Source organism: Balaenoptera ricei, chromosome 2, assembly GCF_028023285.1.
Source record: "Balaenoptera ricei isolate mBalRic1 chromosome 2, mBalRic1.hap2, whole genome shotgun sequence".
NCBI classification, from domain to species: Eukaryota; Metazoa; Chordata; class Mammalia; order Artiodactyla; family Balaenopteridae; genus Balaenoptera; species Balaenoptera ricei.
In genome coordinates, this window is record NC_082640.1 from 33375634 (window position 1) to 33398411 (window position 22778).

Below are 22778 nucleotides of genomic sequence, written 5' to 3' on the forward strand. Positions count from 1 at the left end.
CAAAGAAGTAAAGTCTTTCCTCCAAACTAACAACTATTAATTTCTAAGCTAAATAATTTTATGTCAATATAAATTACAATTAGCAATCTAATAAATTCTGGTACCTTAGATTTTGAAAAAAATTCTCTAACACCCACCATTTGTCTGTGTGTCTACCGAGAGTGGAAAGTATAAAGATTATCCCTGTTCTTTGGCACTCACAGTCTGGTGAAGGGGTAGACATGACCATTAATATTTGACATGTAGGACAATGTAATAAGGAGGACAATGACCAGGGCCGCTTAAACAAGTGAAGGAACACAGGAAGACTTCACAGAAGAGGTGACATTGGAGCTGAGTCTCGAAGGATAAACAGGAGTCTTCCAGATGAACAAAAGAGGAAAGAGCACTGCAGCCAGAGGAAAAGCACACTTACAAGGCACAAAGGGCAGAAGAAGCTGGCAGTGTTGAGGGAGCTATGTGAACGTTTGCATAAGTTGTACAGAAGAAGAATACGGGGAGAGGAGAGGCTAGAAAGAGACAAGTAGGGGTGCTTCATGATCAGGTTCATGTTTGATAAGATCACTTTGACTGTAGTTTGAGAAATAAAACGAAGAGGACCAGACTGAAGGCAAGGAAGCCACGGCTGAGGCTCTTGCTCAGTTCAGCTTAGAGATGCTGAGAGTCTGGACAAAAGGCACGACAGGACGAGGAGAGAAGGGAACAGGTAGAAGAGGGTTTCGGAGGCAGAATCAACAGGATCTGGTGAGAGGTAGGATGTGGGGTGTGAGTGAGAGAGCAGGACCCAGGAAGCCCCCTGGGTCTCTGGTTATAACCAAATCTTCCCCCCACAAAATTCCCGTTCCCTGGCTGTGATGGCACCTGCCAACCTTCAGCCCAAATTTCATTTCCAAAGCAGATACCACCCATAAACAGAAATAATTTCTAACTTACAGGATATCAGATCTTAAACTCATAAGTGACTGACACACAGAACAGCAGAGATGGAAACAAATCGGCCGAAATTAAAATATTTAAATCATAAAAGGTTTCAGTCCTTTAACCATCAAAAGCTACAAACTGTCAGACATAAAATTTCAGGTTGAGTAAGTGAAGCCATGATGAAAGGGTATAATATTCTTGGAGAACTTTGTACACAAAGCAAACACCAATGAATCATTTAATAATTGCTGAATCTCCATATGCGTGCCAGACTGACCCAGGCCCATGACAGGACTTAATGAAAGTGTCCACTTCAGATGAGTTTATTTTCCCCTCACACTCTGAGTTGGAGCATAGTGCCTCATAAATATTAAACTTAAACTATAAAACAGAAAGATCAACCTGGGACATTAATACCAGGAAAGTTAAACTGAAAATCATATGGTGATAGCCTCCGTTTTAATTAATGTTCTATTACACACACTGCTATTGATTTTTAAAAAATTAATTTATTTATTTATTATTTATTTTTGGTTGCATTGGGTCTTTGTTGCTGTGCACGGGCTTTCTCTAGTTGCGGGGAGCAGGGGCTACTCTTCGTTGCAGTGCACGGGCCTCTCATTGCGGTGGCATCTCCTGTTGTGGAGCACGGGCTCTAGGCGTGTGGGCTTCAGCAGTTGTGGCACACGGGATCAGCAGTTGTGGCTCATGGCTCCAGAGCGCAGGCTCAGTAGTTGTGGCACACGGGCTTAGTTGCTCCGTGGCATGTGGAATCTTCCCAGACCAGGGCTTGAACCCGTGTCCCCTGCATTGGCAGGCGGGTTCTTAACCACTGCGCCACCAGGGAAGCCCCTGCTATTGATTTTTTTAAATGGTTTCATGTTCGGTATCTAACAATTACACTGAAAACACTACAGCCCATATTCACATTATTGTGCAATTTCCACTAATTTCTGACAAGGGAAAATACACGTTTGGCTTTTCTCTGGCACAAAACCTTGATTATTTGGCTGTGGTCATCAGGATTTAAGATGCTGAGGAGTCTTCGTAAAGCACTTCATCTACCTTCATGTCATTTTCATCCACGGGGACCTGAAGGCAAATCTGCTCTTTGAAAGCCAAGGCCAGGGTGTAGGGCCTCACATCCTGGGACTGCAGACAGCGCTTCAGGTAGGCATCGTAGTAGCCCTTGCCCCGCCCCAAACGGTTGCCGTGTTTGTCAAACCCAAGACCCGGCATGAAGATGAGATCAAGTCCCCCTGCGGAAATGAGGAATAAATTTACGAAGGTTAATGGTATCTGGAAAAGACTGATCGCTTCCAGATCTGGTTTTTGTTTTTTAATGACATCTACTTTTTTTCTGATTTTTAAAGAAATACGTGATCACTCTAGAAAAATCCTAAAAGTAAAGAGTTGGACAAAGAAAGAAGTAAAAATTACTCAGCAACTAGTAAGTCCGTCATCCATCCCCTAGCCATTCTTTCATGTATACCTGTACAAAAATGCCAGATTCCCAGGCCCCGTCCACATGTAGTTAAAGAGAATCTCCAGGGATAGGGCCTAAGAATTCCTTTTTCTCTAATTTTCTTTCTTTAAGCATACAGCTGACCCTACATACTGTCCCAGGACACTGACAACTGCAGGAGTGGGAGAGGGTCAGAAAGAAGCCAGAAAAGACGGAGCTATTCTCAAAGTCGATGAGCAGAAGGAGGGTTAGCTGTTAGGAGGACCAAGCTTACCCTCTTCATTTCCCCTCTTACTGGAGAGGGAAGGCCAGGTTGTCCTACTTCCCTGGATTCACGTGAGAGCAACCTTCAACCCACTCAGGAACATTCCAAAGGTACAAGATGGGGTCCCATAATTGGTCCTCTGGCTGGAACTCTCCCAGGGAACACAGGGACCAGAACTGGCCATGGCATCATCAGGGCAGAGCAGGCTGCTGGGGCTCAAGGTAGAAGGCAGGGTCTTGAAAGTTATAAAAAGCTGACCACAGTGAAAGGTGTGATGAATGCTATAAAGGTCACGAGGATGTCCATGGATTTTGTGAGGTCCAGGGAATGGTCCTCCAGCCCCTGGCAGGGAGCATGACGCGCCAGCACTACTCAAGAGCCACATCGCTTATGCAGTGCAGCAGTCTGCCCTGTAGCCTTCGTGTACTGAGCCTTGGCCTTTTGAGGGCTGTCCTGGGGGCTTCTGGGTGACCTACAGCTTAGCAAGGGCTAACCACTCACGCAGCATTGCTGGCAAGGACATACCAGGGTTGGAAGCCATGAATTCTCTGGAACGGGATGTTCAGAGTAGAGGTATTCAGACTGCCAGCTAGGCTGGCCCCCACTGTCAGCAGCTGTTATGGCTCCCTGCAGAACTGTGAGGTGAACTCAGCTTCTCTCCGGCTCCCAGCACACACCTGTAATCCCTTGCCTGCAAAAATCTGGCAGAGCACGCCTCAGATTACAGTCCTGACCTTCTCATGGAAACCTGCTCACCTACTCCAATCCCAACTTGCTAAGAGGCCCTGGTCACTGACTTTCATCTTTCCTCCCTGTCCCTGCCCTGCTCATCTCTCTCGGGAATAATGGTGGCTTGTGCACTTGACTTTGCTTCCTCCAAGTCCTCCTGCTGTTGCCAGAGCACTCCTGGGCTTAAAGTTCAGCTCCGTCATTATACCCAGAACACACACGCACACATCTTTTCCTAGGTTTCTTGCCTCTTTACAGTGTGGCAAAGGTGCTTTGTAAAGTCCTCTGGAGGATACACAGATACATTCCTGCCCTTCAGGAGACGGAGTTCAGTTAACGTAAAAAATGCACACGTGTAACATCCATTCCAATGCAAGGCAGCAGTGCCTGCCAATTGCCCAAAAAGCGTTAGGGACAAGAAGTCCTAGAGACTTCAGCAGAGGGAGAGCGACACGGCTGGGTGGTCAGGGAAGTATCCATGGGCAACTTTGAGTTGACCTAGGTTTTTAAGAATGTGCCAGAGTTGGATCTGAGTGTATTTCAGAAACCAAGGGAAGGATGGCAGGAGCAGAGTGATGAGGAGGTAATAGGGCAGAAGGATCAGGCTGAGGAGTAGCAGAAGGCATGTGGAGTTCGTCAGGTAGGGGCATGAAGATTTGGGAGCTAAAGGCAAAGAGACCCCTGCAACCCAAAAACAAAGAACCCAATTAAAAAAATGGATGAAGGACTTGAATAGACATTTCTGCAAAGAAGACTAAAAAATGACCAAAAGGTAAATGAAAAGATGCTCAACATCATTAAATCATCAGAGAAATGCAAGTTAACACCTCTATGAGACATCACCTCACACCTGTTAAGACAGCCATATTTTTAAAAAACAGAAAATAATAAATGTTGGCGAGAATGTGGAGAAATTGGAACATTTGTGCATTGTTGCTGGGAATATAAAAAGATGCAGCTGCCGTAGAAAACAGTATGGAGAGTCCTCAAAAAATTAAAAATAGATCTACCATATGATCCAGCAATCCCACCTCTGAGTATTTACCCAAAGAACTGAAGTCAGGGTATTGAAGAGAGCTTTGTACTCCCATGTTCATTACAGCATTATTCACAATAGCCAAGAGGTGTTAATAACCTAAATGTCCATCAACAGATAACTGGATAAACAAAATGTGGTACATACAATGCAATATTATTCAACCATGAAAAAAAAGGAAAATGTGTCATACGCTACAACGTAGAAGTACCTTGAGGACATTAGGTGAAGCAAACTAAGCCAGTTGCAGAAGGATAAATACTGCATGATTCCACTTACAGAAGGTATCTAAAGGAGCCAAACTCATAGAAGCAGAAAGTAAAATGGTGGTTGCCAGGGGCTGGGGGAAGAAGTAAATGAAGAGTTAGATCTACTGTACAACATTAACAAGCCTGTACCATATATTTTAAAATCTGTTAAGAGGGTGGATCTCATGTTATGTGTTATTTACCATAATTTTTTTTTTAAGGCAAAGGTAACAAAAGGACAGCCAGGAAAATTTCCATCAGAGTCAACACACGAGAAAAAGAATGTAGAACTTCAGAGCATTCACCTGTAGGCAGTTGGCAGACGAGAACGAAGGAAGGAAACAGAAAGCTAAGGAAACAATGTTCTCAAATCCCTCGCGTTAGAATGAATCCCGCTCCCTCTATTCCTGCTCCTCTCTGCACTGATTATAGCTCTCCCGGAAGTCTACCTTGCACTACAGCTGTTTGTATATGTCTCTGGCTGCCCTACCAGATCAAAACTTTCCTTGAGGACCATAATTTTTTCCAAGTCATCCTCCATGCTTGAATTTTAATAGAATTCTAGGCCAAAGGAACCCTGAAAGATGAGTATATATATATATATATATATATTTATTTTTAATGATTTTCTTTTATGTGGACCATTTTTAAAGTCTTTATTGAATTTGTTACAATACTGCTTCTGTTTTATGTTTTTTTGGGTTTTTGGCCATGAGGCATGTGGGATCTTAGCTCCCTGACCAGGGAGTAAGGTAAGGGCAAGACAATATCATTAGATTCAGCAACAAGGGAATCAGCAGGGCAAGGATACTTTAAGTGGGGAGATGGGGACAGACGCTGAGCTGCAGAATCTTCACTGACCAAAAAAAAATGAGGAAAGAGGATTCTACAAGGCCTTTATTTATTCTTGAGACTGAAAGTCTGTGCTAGGCACTGAGGATTCAGTTCACCTTCAAAAAACATCCTTTTTAACTCTGGCCAAGGAGGCAGCAGCTGGGCCACAGACACCTCTTAGGATGCTCTGAATTCAGACTCCCCATCCTGGGTTTTGCAGAAGAATATAATCAGCTCAGCCAGTGGACTATCTTTGCCCTAATACTAAAGAGAAGGCTGAAAACAGTCAGTGTGAGAGCCCAGCAGTTAAACAGAGTCTTCTAACCCTACTTTCAACATGTCCTGCGCAGGGCCTTCTATTTCTTTCTCCTTTCTCTTCTTTCTAAGTAAGGTGTCATGGCCATGTCTCCCACAAAGTCCTCCTCAGGGACTTCGTGGCTCAGGGTCTCCTTCTCCAGGCACCTCTCTGCAATATTGCCAGAGTCCTCAGCTCCACTTGTGATTCTGAAGGTGCCATTTCCCCCAGAAGTTCAACTACTCACCCTACCTCCAGGCACTGCCGGTCCCAATCCATCCTAAAATGCGGCCTTCATCATGACTCCCCATGCCCCAGAACTTTTAGTCGGTAATGATCTCTTAAAGATAACATCCAACTGGGTATGCAGGGCCCACTACACTCTCACCCCAGTCACCTCTCCAACAGTACCTCCCATTAGTTTACACTTGGGAGATCCTAGTTAAATGGATGGACTTGTTGTCCCACAAGCCCACTCCACAACTTCCCGCTTTTGCTCTTGTGACTCTATTTTCCATGTCTGTAAGGTCCTTCTAATCTTTTTATTAATTTGTCTAATCATAACAGTCCTAACAAACCTCAGTGAAACTTCCATCTAGTCCTCCCTGCCCATGCGGTTCAGTGTGACCAGCTATTATCCTACACTGCGAGGTGCCCACGGTCCATTAAGTAGGAGGAATCTTTTCCCCTACCTCTGGGAGCAGAGTTGTGTTTCCCCAGAGAGATGCTGAGCTCAGTTCTATTTACTATGAAGGGAAGAATGAAAGTAAAAGACAGAATGAGATGTCTCGTGACCGTATTTATCTTAGTTTCCTGACTATATTCAAGAAGTTACCAATCCCGGGGCTTCCCTGGTGGCGCAGTGGTTAAGAATCCGCCTGCCAGTGCAGGGGACACGGGTTTGAGCCCTGGTCTGGGAAGATCCCACATGCCGCGGAGCAACTAATCCCATGCGCCGCAACTACTGAGGCTGCGCTCTAGAGCCCGTGAGCCACAACTACTGAGCCTGCGTGCTGCAACTACTGAAGCCCGTGCGCCTAGAGCTCGTGCTCCGCCACAGAAGTCACCGCAGTAAGAAGCCCGCGCACCACAAAAAAGAGTAGCCCCCACTCACCGCAACTAGAGAAAGCCCGCGTGTAGCAACGAAGACCCAATGCACCAAAAAATAAATTAAATAAGTAAATATATTTAAAAAAAATAATAATAAGTTACCAATCCCACTACTGGGCATATACCCTGAGAAAAGCATAATTCAAAAAGATACATGTACCACAATGTTCACTGCAGCACTATTTACAATAGCCAGGACTTGGAAGCAATCTAAATGTCCATCGACAGATGAATGGATAAGGAAGATGTGGCACATATATACAATGGAATATTACTCAACCATAAAAAGAAATGAAATTGAGTTATTTGTAGTGAGGTAGAGGGACCTAAAGTCTGTCATACAGAGTGAAGTAAGTCAGAAAGAGAAAAACAAATACCATACGCTAACGCATATATATGGAATCTAAAAAAATGGTACTGATGAACCTAGTGGCAGGGCAAGAGTAAAGACGCAGACGTAGAGGACGGACTTGAGGACACAGGAGAGGAACGGGAAGCTGGGACAAAGTGAGAGAGTAGCGTTGACATACATACACTATCAGATGTAAAACAGATAGCTAGTGGGAATCTGCTGCATAGCACAGGGAGATCAGCTTGGTGCTCTGTGACGACCTAGAGGGGTGGGATAGGGAGGGCAGGAGGGAGGTGCCAGAGGGAGGGGATATGAGGATATATGTATACATATAGCTGATTCACTTTGTTGTACAGCAGAAACTAACACAACACTGTAAAGCAATTATACTCCAATAAAGATGTTAAAAAAAAAAAGAACAAATAGATTATATGAAGGCAGGGCAGGAGCAATAACCTATAAAAGTATTAATTGAGCTTAATGCAAAAATGCAAGAAGAGAGCACTCCAATAAAATATCCTTGCATGAAAAAAAAGGAAGTTACCTGTTCAGACCATCCTACGCAACATCTAACTCTCATCCAAAGTCCAGCTTCTGGAAGAGGAGAAGAAAGCAGAGAAGCTAACACTTGTTAAGTGTCTACAATGTGTCAGGCACTATTCTGTGCCCCAGGGATAGAAGGATGAATTAAATCAGCTGCTCAGTACATCTACCTGGTGAGGCAGGAGGGCAAGGATTACTACTCTCCCCTGAAACTTCACAGGTGAAGAAACATACACAGTGCTCAGAGAGGTCAAATTGCTCCTTAAAGGCATTCAGCTTATAAGAAATGAAGCTGAGGGCCGGCTGCCCAGGTGGATCACGATTTGACAGCACACAGTGCTCCTACTGCCAAAAGGTACAAGTGGCCTTAGGCAAAGGCACAGAGGAAACATGACCAGGGCAAGCGCCTTAGAGACAGTGGAGCAGAGGGGTGGCGTGTGCAGACTTGGAGACAGGCTACCTGGGTCTGAATCCCAGCACTACCACTTATTAGCTATGAAACATCAGTCAAAATTGCCTTCACCTAAAATGGATAAGCATATTATGCTGTAAAGAGTCTCTAAGCTATTAATACCAAATGTCAACTTAATCAATTGCTGCATGCATACTCCTTAGGCCATGTAGAGACACGGGCACTTCCATTAAACAGGCTGCTCAAACATGAAGAAGCTGAAACCCTAAAATGAAATACAGAATCAATAATTCTTAATAGCTCTTATGGTAGAACTCTCAAAAATCAATACCATATGCTTTGAACTCATTAATGCCTACCTCGGAAAGAACAGATTGAAGCACACCCCCCGAATCACCTGATAAATGGAAAATTTATAAATGGAGTATTTCCTGCCATATCAATAAACAAAGGATGTCACAGTCACCAATGATTGCAGCCCTCCAGCGTGAGCTGGTGAGCCCTGAGAAAACTCAGGGCTGAAAAGAATACTTGCCTTCTAGCAGCCATCAGACTGCAGCCACTCCCTGCGGTGAGCCCTGAGGAAACTCAGGATGTGAAAATACAGGATACAGCCCCCAGATAGCTGAGGTACATATCAAAGGAATGATTTCAGTGAGCCCAGACTCTTGCATCTTCCCATACATAGAAAAGTGCTGATTTCCTTGAGATATCTGGTTTTCTTTGTTTAACAATAATCTTTTGACATTCCTGACTATCTGCCCTTTGTTGAAAAATTCCTATATATCCTGGCTCCTCCCTCGCCCCTTCGGAGCAGTTTCTCAGAGCTATCTGAGATGCTGTCTTTTGGGCTGCAGTCCTCATTTTGCCCCAAATACAACTTAACTCGAAACTCTCACATTGTGCTTTTTTTTTTTAAGTCAACACACTCTTCATAGTAAAACAGTAGAGAGCATACAAGCTAGTAAACAAAACCATTTATGTGATCATAGTCATAAAATATACTCAAGTTCTGATTATATATAAAAATTGGGTTTTCAAAAAATGTATTTCCCTGCAAATCCATAATGCTCTTAAAGAGTATGAAACCACCTAACACAGACAGCTATTTTTTAAAATCTCATTGTAAATGCACCTCCACTCTTTCTGCTATGTTTGTTCACAATGTATTCTGCCCACTTGGGAACCTCCATATAGAATCAAACACACTATAGTAAAAACCATCTATTAAAGACATGATTATCATATGATTGATATTTCTGTGTTGTTATTATAAGATCCTTTCTTTTAGCACAGGTCCTAACATTCATGTCAAAATACAGGGACTGTATTTGTCACAAGAGCACTGGGACAAGCACCCAACACCATGTGACGCATCCGCTCCCCTAGGATCCCCAGGTATGACAGGTCGCTCCACTAATCAGCTAATGAGGTATTCAGAACGTAAGACAATCTCTGTGTGTCTTATATTTAAAATCTAAGTGTTTCCAAGTTCAAGCTTGTAAACCCTGCAAACACTGACCATGTGTTTAAATGAAGGAAGTAGGAGATGATAGGAATTTAGATTCTTCTAGGTAAAGCTGAGAGCAAAGAAATAAGAAACATGAATAGTATTTGGTGACTTAGCTGCCGAATATCTTACCAACAACATCCTCCTCCTCCTAACCCAGAGAGCCCCGAAAAATATCGAGGACAACAGGACAGAATTTGAGCTAAGATGGATTATAAAGACCGATCACCCTTTTACCTATAATAAATATTGGCAAACCCCTATAAGAATATCTCAGGAAGGATCCGAAAAAAAACCAGTAACAGTGGTTGGCTCTGGAGAAAGGAATCAGGGACCAGGACGACTTACTTGGGTGGGAAGGATACTTTACACTTTCACTCTATCCTTTGGACAGTTTGTATTTTTTACCGTGTGCCTATATAACCAAATTCTGCTAAACCCTTTTAAAACATGAGCCTTCTAGTGTTTCAAGGACAAGAGCCTTGGAGTCTGTATAGCACAGCAGTTGAGTGTGCCGGCTTCTAGAGAGACTGCCTGGGTTTGAATCCCCTAACTACCACTTACTAGCTAAGAAACATTAATCAAGTTACTTACTCTCTCTTAATTCTCAGTTTCTTCTCCTTAAGACGTAAATAATACTACTACCTACTTTGATAGAGTGACTAAATAAATAAATAAAGGCAGGTATGTAAAAGCTCTAGTAAATGTTCAATAAATGTTAGCTGTTATTATACTTAGGGTATGAATAATACCTATTCTCTTTCTGTGAACTCTGAAAGTTAGTTCTCTTTGAATAATCAAAACAGTCCCAGCACTAATACTCCAACAGAGTTACGGTACGTAGATTTCCAGTTAGCCCAAACCACCTAAAAAAGCAGAGCTGAATAGCTGCAACAGACATTGTTCGGCACATAAAGCCCCAAATATTTACTATCTGGCCCTTTACAGAAAAAGTTTGCAAAGCCCTTCTTTGGAGCATCTACCATAGGTTAAAAAAGAAAAACAAAACAAAACAAAACTATATTTCAGCTTATCCTATCTTCGCAGATATCGACCAAATAAATTTTATTGGAAAAAAAGAATTAAATTGTCTTTATTACAGATATGCAAAAATGCTTTGCAGAAAACAGATCAACAGCAGCAGTAGCTTTATCCAAGTGGCATTTTCTAAATGTTTACTTTGGCTCTGAGTTTGGGATACTTTCACTGTTGTTCATAATCAGATGGACCTTAAAAAGTTCAACAAAACTGAGAAGAAATTATAGAACTTCCTATGATTTTTCACTAACCTCAGGCAACCTCTGGTTGTCTGATTTTTCACTAACCTCAGGCAACCTCTGGTTGTCTGATTTTTCTCATCTGTAAAATGGATAGACGGAAACCTTCAATTTCCCAGATCTCTTTAGATTCAAAGCTTAGTGATTCTGAGAATTTTAAGGACAATTCCCTGTATATCTGTGTGACACAATCAATAAAGCCAGTCACAAAAAAGCAAATGCTAAATGATTCCACTTATATGAGGTATCTAAAATAGTCAAATTCATAGAAACAGAAAGTAGAACGGGGGTTACCAGGGGCAGGTGGGAGGGGGAAAGGGGGACTGTTAAATGGACACAGTTTCAGTTTTGCAAGATAAAAAGGTTCTGAAGATCTGTTTTACAACAATGTGAATATACTTAACACTACTGAACTTATACACTTAAAGATGGTTAAGAGGAAAACAAAGGAAAGATCAGCAGCTTCAGAGAGCCAGGCTGAGTCTTCAGGAAAAATCAGAACTCCACTGGCAGGTGGGGAAATCACAGAGAACAAGTAGGCAGTATCTTCAAGATTACAGGGGAGAGAGCAAATAGATCTTTTCTGGCACTTAAAAAAACTCTACATACAATATCCCTAGTTAAGCGGTTTTGTTCCTTATAAAATTTATTACAAAACTGCCCGCTCTTCCTACACACTACCAACGATATGTCAGAAGGGACTCCTGAGAGGGCCCTTGTCAGCCAGGTCTCTGGGCTGCAAACGAGACCCAGGACTCTGGATACCACAGTTCTAGCCCTCCCTAGCCAATAGAAAATTGGATTTCCTTCGAAGCTTCTAAAAACCTTTAGAAAGGGTAAAACAAATACGTTCCTTTGCAGTCAAGAAACTGTTCTGTATTTTGATTGTTGTAGTGGTTACACAAATCTATACATGTGACAAAACTGCACAGAAATATGCACACACATACATATAAATGAGTAGATGTTGAAACCTGAATAAGGTTGGTAGATGGTACAAAGTCAATGTCCCATTTTCGACCTTGTACTACAGTTGCGTAAGAGGTTATTATCGAGGGAAACTGGGTGAAGGCTACTTAGGACCTCTCTGTACTATTTTTTTCAACTTACTATTTCAAAACAATAAATCTTTAGAAAAGCATCTCATACTGTGACTTCCAGCTCAAAAAGTCTAAAATCATGATACAACCACTATGTAGAACAGTATGGAGGTTCCTTAAAAAACTAAAAATAGAACTACCATATGATCCAGCAATCCCACTCCTGGGCATGTATCCAGAGAAAACCATAATCCAAAGAGATAAATGCACCCAATGTTCATTGCAGCACTATTTACACTAGCCAAGACATGGAAGCAACCTAAGTGTCCATTGACAGATGAATGGATAAAGAAGATGTGGTACTTATATACAATGGAATATTACTCAGCCATGAAATAATGCCACCTGCAGCAACATGGGTAGACCTAGAGATTATCATACTAAGTGAAGTAAGTCGGATAGAGACAGACAAATATCATATGATTATCTCTCATATGTGATATCTAATTTTTTTAAATGATACAAATGAATTTATTTACAAGACAGAAACAGACTTACAGATATCAAAAACACACTTATAGTTACCACAGGGGAAACGTTGGCGGGGGAGGGATAAATCAGAAGCTTGGAATGAATGCACACACTACTATATCTGACAGATAATCAACAAAGACCTACTGTATGGCACAGGAAACTCTACTCAATATTCTGTGATGTCCTATATGAGAAAAGAATCTAAAAAAGAATGAATATATGTATATGTATAACTGAATCACTTTGCTGTACACCTGAAACTAACACAACATTGTAAATCAACTATACTCCAATAAAATTTTTAGAAAAAGTCTAAAGCCAAACCAGCCCAAATCTACCCTCAATCTTACCTTCGTTTCATTGACCTTAAACTCTAAACAAAATCACCTTTTCGCCAGGTGTCCTGATAGATTCACTTTCTAGCCTTCACAGGCTTGTCCCATATTTCGAGTCTCTGTACTTTATGGAAGTCCCACTCCATCTTTAAGACTCAGCTCGGGCTTCCCTGGTGGCGCAGTGGTTGAGTGTCTGCCTGCCAATGCAGGGGACACGGGTTCGAGCCCTGGTCTGGGAAGATCCCACATGCCGCGGAGCAACTAGGCCCGTGAGCCACAACTACTGAGCCTGCGCGTCTGGAGCCTGTGCTCCGCAACAAGAAAGGCCGCGATAGTGAGAGGCCTGCGCACCGCGATGAAGAGTGGTCCCCACTTGCCGCAACTAGAGAAAGCCCTCGCACAGAAACGAAGACCCAACACAGCCAAAAATAAATAGATAAGTAAGTAAATAAAGGAGTTCCTTATAAAAAAATTTTTTTTTAAAAGTAACTGAAAATGGTTCATAGATTTAAAAAAAAAAAAAAAGACTCAGCCCATGGGTACTTCCTTCACCTTCACACCAATCCACATGGGCTCTCACTCCTCCAAAATCCAGTGAGCACTGATGTCAGAGGGGTAGGTGCTTAGCATATGTACCCTGGAAGCTTCCACCTCTGCAATGAAGATTAAATGGCCCATATTTTTTTTTATAAGCAGATACTGATAGGGAAGAGTCAGCTGATTAAAGGAAGGATATTTCTCTGAAACTGTCATTTTGCCCACTTCATAACTTTGTCTAAAGTTGCCCTTAAATGTTACCCTGGTTTCTTTACCCTGAATTCTCATAAGACAGAATAAAAAAAACATTTTTCTATTACTTGGTGTATTTACTGGAAAAGATTATAGATTCTTGGATAATATTTTCTGACACAGGTGGTACTGAATGATTTATATCATTTCTCTTAAACATAACCAAATAGGCTGTGCAGAGAGTGGGCAGGGAATTATTCCATTGGCCGTATACAAGTTCTGATGTTATATCTACAGTATGAAGAACAGGACATTCTATCAAAGGTCACTTTCATATCCAATAATTCTACATTCAGGTAACAAAAGCCAACTGTTTTCTGTTCATTTCACCCAATTATTATTATAATCTAAGAATCTAACATCTTGTTCATAAAAACTTTTTAATATTTACCTACCCAAACAAATGGAAGAGCATCTGCTTCCCTTTCTCCCAAATACAGCTTCTATACTGGACTCTACATATTTTCTTCTCTGTGGTTTTGGTGACTATCTTTTACCAGTCTTTCAGAGACAGGGTCTTTCAGAAACAGGAACACCTGAGATTCGGCCTCACTCTGTGTGACTGGGTGACCTTGGACAGGTCATTTCCCATCTACTACACCTGTTCTTTCTTCTGCAAAATCAAAGGATTGACTTAGATGATCTCCAAAATCTCTTCCAGTTCAAATAATCCCCGGTATGCTAATTAAATGACTAAAGAATATATAAATGTGGGAGACTGGAGACAAAACCTCCACCTCAGACTAATAAATTTATAAAACACTGACATCTACTGGAAATTGGTGAAACTACTCAGCCCATCCAAAATATAGCAGCCTTTAAAAACCTAGTCTTAGATACCTCACTTTGAAGACATGTTATCAAAGATGCAAGTTTCTTATGAAATTAAGTTTTCTAAAATTTCATTTTATAGAACTTAAAATTTTGAAGGAAATAACTTTAAAATTACTTCAGAGACTTCTGGAACCGTAAGTCTGGTTCAAATAGAACCATTTAGAAATTTGAGCCTAGGTTCCTAAGCCTTCCTATATGACAAAAATAACCAACTTGAAAATATAATGGAGGAGGAGCTTCAAGATGGCGGAAGAGTAAGACATGGAGATCACCTTCCTCCCCACAAATACATCAGAAATACATCTACATGTGGAACAGCTGCTGCAGAACACCTATTGAGTGCTGGCAGAAGAACTCAGACCTCCCAAAAGGTCTTTTTAAAAAGTTTCATCATGGGGGGCCCTGAACCAAGATGGCAGAGTAGAAGGACGTGCTCTCACTCCCTCTTGCAAGAATACCAGAATCACAACTAGCTGCTGGACAATCATCAACAGGAAGACACTGGAACTCACCAAAAAGGATACCCCACATCCAAAGAGAAAAGAAAAGCCACAATGAGACGGTAAGAGGGGTGCAATCACAGTAAAATCAAATCCCATAACTGCTGCGTGGGTGACTCACAAACTGGAGAACACTTATACCACAGACGTCCACCTACTGAAGTGAAGGTTCTGAGCCCAACGTCAGGCTTCCCAACCTGGGGGTCTGGCAATGGGATGAGGAATTCCTAGAGAATCAGACTTTGAAGGCTACTGGGATTTGATTGCAGGACTTCGACAGGACGGGGGAAACAGAGACTCCACTCTGGGAGGGCACACACAAAGTAGTGTGCGCATCAGGACCCAGGGGAAGGGGCAGTGACCCCAGGGGAGACTGAACCAGACATACCTGCTAGTGTTGGGGGGTCTCCTGCAGAGGCGGGGGGTGGCTGTGCATGACCGTGGGGACAAGGACACTGGCAGCAGAAGTTCTGGGAAGTACTCCTTGGCGTAAGCCCTCCCAGAGTCTGCCATTAGCCCCACCAAAGAGCCCAGGTAGGCTCCAGTGTTGGATTACCTCAGGCCAGACAAGCAACAGGGAGAGAACCCAGCCCCACCCATCAGCAGTCAAGCAGATTAAAGTTTTACTGAGCTCTGCCCACCAGAGAGTGGGCAGACTGCCCACCACCAGTCCCTCCCATCAGGAAACTTCCACAAGCCTCTTAGATAGCCTCATCCACCAGCGGGCAGACAGCAGAAGCAAGAAGAACTACAATCCTGCAGCCTGTGGAACAAAAACCACATTCACAGAAAGACAGACAAGATGAAAAGGCAGAGGGCTATGTACCAGATGTAGGAACAAGATAAAACCCCAGAAAAACAACCAAATGAAGTGGAGATAGGCAACCTTCCAGAGAAAGAATTCAGAAAATTGATAGTGAAGATGATCCAGGACCTCGGAAAAAGAATGGAGGCAAAGATCGAGAAGATGCAAAAAATGTTTAACAAAGACCTAGAAGAATTAAAAAACAAACAAACAGAGATGAACAATACAATAACTGAAATAAAAACTACACTAGAAGGAATCAATAGCAGAATAACTGAGGCAGAAGAACGGATAAGTGACCTGGAAGACAGAATGGTGGAATTCACTGCTGTGGAACAGAATAAAGAAAAAAGAATGAAAAGAAATGAAGACAGCCTAAGAGACCTCTGGGACAACATTAAATGCGACAACATTCGCATTATAGAGGTCTCAGAAGGAGAAAAGAGAAAGGACCAGAGAAAATATTTGAAGAGATTATAGTCGAAAACTTCCCTAACATGGGAAAGGAAATAGCCACCCAAGTCCAGAAAGTGCAGAGAGTCCCATACAGGATAAACCCAAGGAGAAACACACCGAGACACATAGTAATCAAATTGGCAAAAATTAAAGACAAAGAAAAACTACTGAAAGCAGCAAAGGAAAAATGACAAATAACATACAAGGGAACTCCCATAAGGTTAACAGCTGATTTCTCAGCAGAAACTCTACAAGCCAGAAAGGAGTGGCATGATATACTTAAAGTGATGAAAGGGAAGAACCTACAACCAAGATTACTCTATCCGGCAAGGATCTCATTCAGATTCGATGGAGAAATCAAAAGCTTTACAGACAAGCAAAAGCTAAGAGAATTCAGCACCACCAAACCAGCTCTACAACAAATGCTAAAGGAACTTCTCTAAGTGGGAAACACAAGAGAAGAAAAGGACCTACAGAAACAAACCCAAAACAATTAAGAAAATGGTCATAGGAACAGACATATCAATAATTACCTTAAACGTGAATGGATTAAATGCTCCAACCAAAAGACACAGGCTTGCTGAATGGATACAAAAACAAGACCCATATATATGCTGTCTACAAGAGACCCACTTCAGACCTAGGGACGCATACAGACTGAAAGTGAGGGGATGGAAAAAAATATTTCATGCAAATGGAAATCAAAAGAAAGCTGGAGTAGCAATAGTCATATCAGATAAAATAGACTTTAAAATAAAGAATGTTACAAGAGGCAAGGAAGGACACTACATAATGATCAAGGGATCAATCTAAGAAGAAGATATAACAATTATAAATATATATGCACCCAACACAGGAGCACCTCAATACATAAGGCAACTGTTAACAGCTATAAGAGAGAAAATCGACAGTAACACAATAATAGTGGGGGACTTTAACACCCCACTTACACCAATGGACAGATCATCCAAAATGAAAATAAATAAGGAAACAGAAGGTTTAAATGATACAACAGACCAGACAGATGTAATTGATATTTACAGGACATTCCATCCAAAAACAGCAGATTACACTTTCTGCTCAAGTGTGCACGGAACATTCTCCAGGATAGATCACATCTTGGGTGACAAATCAAGCCTCAGTAAATTTTAGAAAATTAAAATCATATCAAGCATCTTTTCTGACCACAATGCTATGAGATTAGAAATCAATTACAGGGAAAAAAACGTAAAAAACACAAACACATGGAGGCTAAACAATATGCTACTAAATAACCAAGAGATCACTGAAGAAATCAAAGAGGAAATCAAGAAATACCTAGAGGCAAATGACAATGAAAACATGATGATCCAAAACCTATGGGATGCAGCAAAAGCAGTTCTAAGAGGGAAGTTTAGAGCTATACAAGCCTACCTCAAGAAACAAGAAAAATCTCAAATAAACAATCTAAGCTTACACCTAAAGGAACTAGAGAAAGAAGAACAAACGAAACCCAAAGTTAGTAGAAGGAAAGAAATCATAAAGATCAGACCAGAAATAAATGAAATAGAAACAAAGAAAACAATAGCAAAGATCAATAACACTAAAAGCTGGTTCTTTGAGAAGATAAACAAAATTGATAAACCATTAGCCAGACTCATTAAGAAAAAGAGGGAGAGGACTCAAATCAATAAAATTAGAAATGAAAAAGGAGAAGTTACAACAGACACTGCAGAAAGACAAAGCATCCCAAGAGACTACTACAAGCAGCTCTATGCCTATAAAATGGACAACCTGGAAGAAATGGACAAATTCTTGGAAAGATATAACCTTCCAAGACTGAACCAGGAAGAAAGAGAAAATATGACCAGACCAATCACAAGCACCGAAATTGAAACTGTGATTAAAAATCTTCCAACAAACAAAAGTCCAGGACCAGATGGCTTTACAGGTGAATTCTATCAAACATTTAGAGAAAAGCTAACACCCATCCTTCTCAAACTCTTCCAAAAAATTGCAGAGGAAGGAACACTCCCAAACTCATTCTATGAGGCCACCATCACCCTGATACCAAAACCAGACAAACATACTACAAAAAAAGAAAATTACAGACCAATATCACTGATGAATAGAGATGCAAAAATCCTCAACAAAATACTAGCAAACAGAATCCAACAACACATTAAAAGGATCATACACCATGATCAAGTGGGATTTATCCCAGGGATACAAGGATTCTTCAATATACGCAAATCAATCAATGTGATACACCATATTAACAACTGAAAAATAAAAACCATATGATCATCTCAATAGATGCAAAAAATGCTTTTGACAAAATTCAACACCCATTTATGATAAAAACTCTCCAAAAAGTGGGCATAGAGGGAACCTACCTCAACATAATAAAGGCCATATATGACAAACCCACAGCAAACATCATTCGCAATGGTGAAAAACTGAAAGCATTTCCTCTAAGATCAGGAAGAAGACAAGGATGTCCACTCTCACCACTATTATTCAACATAGTTTTGGAAGTCCTAGCCATGGTAATCAGAGAAGAAAAAGAAATAAAAGGGATACAAATTGGAAAAGAAGAAGTAAAACTGTCACTGTTTGCAGATGACATGATACTATACATAGAGAATCCTAAAGATGCCACCAGAAAACTACTACAGCTAATCAATGAATTTGGTAAAGTTGCAGGATACAAAATTAATGCACAGAAATCTCTTGCATTCCTATACACTAATGATGAAAAATCTGAAAGAGAAATTAAGGAAACACTCCCACTTACCACTGAAACAAAAAGAATAAAATACCTAGGAATAAACCTACTTAGGGAGACAAAAGACCTGTATGCAGAAAACTATAAGACACTGTTGAAAGAAATTAAAGATGATACCAACAGATGGAGAGATATACCATGTTCTTGGATTGGAAGAATCAATATTGTGAAAATGACTGTACTACCTAAAGCAATCTACAGATTCAATGCAATCCCTATCAAATTACCAATGGCATTTTTTACGGAACTAGAACAAAAAATCTTAAAATTTGTATGGAGACACAAAATACCCTGAGTAGCCAAAGCAGTCTTGAGGGAAAAAAATGGAGCTGGAGAAATCAGACTCCCTGACTTCAGACTATACTACAAAGCTACAGTAATCAAGACAATATGGTCCTGGCACAAAAACAGAAACATAGATCAATGGAACAAGATAGAAAGCCCAGAGATAAACCCACACACATATGGTCAACTAATCTATGACAAAGGAGGCAAGGATATACAATGGAGGAAAGACAGTCTCTTCAACAAGTGGTGCTGGGAAAACTGGACAGCTACGTGTAAAAGAATGAAATTAGAACACTCCCTAACACCATACATAAAAATAAACTCAAAATGGATTAGAGACCTAAATGTAAGACCAGACATTAGAAAACTCTTAGAGGAAAACATAGGCAGAACACTCTTTGACATAAATCACAGCAAGATCTTTTATGATCCACCTCGTAGAGTAATGGAAATAAAAACAAAAATAAACAAATGGGACCTAATGAAACTTCAGAGCTTTTGCACAGCAAAGGAAACCATAAACAAGACGAAAAGACAACCCTCAGAATGGGAGAAGATATTTGCAAACGAATCAACGGACAAAGGATTAATCTCCAAAATATATAAACAGCTCATGCAGCTCAATATTAAAAAAACAAACAACCCAATCCAAAAATGGGCAGAAGACCTAAATAGACATTTCTCCAAAGAAGACATACAGATGGCCAAGAAGCACATGAAAAGCTGCTCACCATCACTAATTATTAGAGAAATGCAAATCAAAACTACAATGAGGTATCACCTCACACCAGTTAGAATGGGCATCATCAGAAAATCTACAAACAACAAATGCTGGAGAGGGTGTGAAGAAAAGGTAACCCTCTTGCACGGTTGGTGGGAATGTAAATTGATACAGCCACTATGGAGAACAGTATGGAGGTTCCTTAAAAAACTAAAAATAGAATCACCTTATGATCCAGCAATCCCACTACTCAGCATATACCCAGAGAAAACCATAATTCAAAAGGACACATGCACCCCAATGTTCATTGCAGCACTCTTTACAATAGCCAAGTCATGGAAGCAACCTAAATGCCCATCGACACACGAATGGATAAAGAAGATGTGGTACATGTATACAATGGAATATTACTCAGCTATTAAAAGGGAATGAAATTGGGTCATTTGTTGAGACGTGGATGGATCTAGAGACTGTCACACAGAGTGAAGTAAGTCAGAAAGAGAAAAACAAACATCGTATATTAACGCATATATGTGGAACCTAGAAAAACAGTACAGATTAAACAGTTTGCAGGGTAGAAATTGAGACACAGATGTAGAGAACAAACGTATGGACACCAAGGGGGGAAAGCGGCGGGGGGGTGGTGGTGGTGGTGTGATGAATTGAGTGATTGGGATTGCCATGTATACACTGATGTGTATAAAATTGATGACTAATAAGAACCTGCTGTATAAAAAAATAAATAAAATAAAATTCAAAAATTAAAAAAATATATAATGGAAAAAATTCCATTTGCAACAACAAATACTAATTGATTAGGAATACACTTATCAAGAAATGGGCAGAAACAACATGATTAAAAGCAAAAACATCTATAAAAGAGCAAAGAAAAAGCCTTGATTAGGGAAGCATGCCATATTCCAGGAGAAGGCTGATGTAAAGAAATCCATTTCCGCCAAACTAATCTAAAAATCTGACACAATTCCAACCAAGGTCTCTAGAGGATCTGAGGGGAGAAACTGACAAAATAATTTTAAAGTTAATCTCAAAAATGAATGCTAAGAGTAGTCAGCCAAGTTTTTTTTAAATAAGAATAACGGGGCAGGACTTATTCTACCACGTATTAAAATACATTAAACAGCCTTTATACAGCTATGTTAATCAAAACACCATAGCACTAGTGCCAGAATAAGCAAACAGATCACTGGAAAAGAACTAAAATGTCCAAAAACAGACCCAAACATATACAAGAATTTATACATGAAAATGGTGCCATTTCATACCAGCAAGAAAGGGGTATATTATTCACTAAATGGTGTTAGGACACCTGGCTATTTTTTTAATAAAAAGTTAGGTTCCTTCTCTATACATTAACGCACATTCAAAACGGATTAAGACTTTAATATTAAAAAACATGAAATAATAGGATAAAATGAAAATTTACAGATTTTCAAGAACAAAGAAAGATTCCCTAAAAAGAAGCCAAAGGTAAAGATAGTAAAGGAAAAGACTGACAGATTTCACTAATAAAATTTTAAAATATCTGTATTCCCCCAAAAATAAAAACATATACAAGATTGAAAAGAAAATAATAAAATGGATAAAAATATTTGCAGCATACATGACAGACTAATTATTAAATTTAATATATAAATAATTGTTACCAACCAGAAAGGAAATGATGAATAAAAAAAAAAAAAAAAAGATAAATTCTCCAAAAGAAATGGGGCCAAAAAAGCACTTTATAAAAGACAAATTAGGAAGGGTTAAAGAACATATAGAGAAAAGAGAACCTTTGTACACTGTTGGTGGGAATGTAAATTGGTACAGCCACTAGGGAAAACAGTATGGAGATTTCTCGAAAAACTAAAAATAGAGCTACCATACGATCCAGCTCCATTCCTGGGTATAGATCCAGAAAAAATGAAAACACTACTTTGAAAAGGTACATGCACACCAATATTCATAGCAGCACATTTACAATAGCCAAGGTATGGAAGCAACCCAACTGCCCATCAACAGATGAATGGATAAAGAAGACGTGGGGTGTGTGTGTGTGTGTGTGTGTGTGTGTGTGTGTGTGTGTGTGTATCTATATATATATAATGGAATATTACTCAGCCATAAAAAGGAATGAAATTCTGCCATTTGCAGCAACATGGATGGACCTAGAGAACATTATGCTTAGTGAAATAAGTCAGAGAAAGACAAATATTATATGATGTCACTCATACATGGGATCCAAAAGATAATACAAATGAATGTATGTGCAAAACAGAAACAGATTCCAGATATAGAAAACAAACTTGTAGTTACCAAAGGGGAATGGAAAGGGGGGAGGGGCAAATTAAGGGTATGGGATTAAGACATACCAACTACTACGTATAAAATAGATAAGCAACAGAATATTTTATATAACACAGGGGATTATAGCCATTATCTTGTAATAACTTTTCATAGAGTATAATCTGTAAAAATACTGATTCACAATGCTGTATACCTGAAACTAATATTGTAAATCAACTATACTTCAATAAAAAAACATACAAAAGCTTATTATACATTTTGACATTTTCCATAATGAACACATATTAACCACTGTTAATTTTCTGAAGGAGGAAATTATAATAAAATTGAGGATTACTCTTTTGATTAATTCTTCAAAACAAAACCAGGAACATTGATAAATCAAAACTAAGATATTTCTAAGGT

The 22778-nt window shown here is 40.2% G+C and overlaps 1 protein-coding gene across 7 annotated transcripts in view; it reads right to left on the reverse strand.

Moving 5' to 3' along the window:
• MTHFS (methenyltetrahydrofolate synthetase) overlaps positions 1–22778 on the reverse strand; it is a 297235-nt gene that overhangs the window by 242479 nt on the left and 31978 nt on the right. For 2 of the 7 annotated variants that reach the window (XM_059915343.1, XM_059915348.1), the window contains exon 3: positions 1411–2180. The exons of the other annotated variants lie outside the window; for them this stretch is intronic. In XM_059915343.1, the coding sequence (XP_059771326.1) occupies positions 1948–2180 (233 nt within the window). In that variant the 3' untranslated portion in view covers positions 1411–1947. Of the gene's footprint in view, positions 1–1410; positions 2181–22778 lie in introns of those variants that run through there. 7 annotated transcript variants of the gene reach the window in all.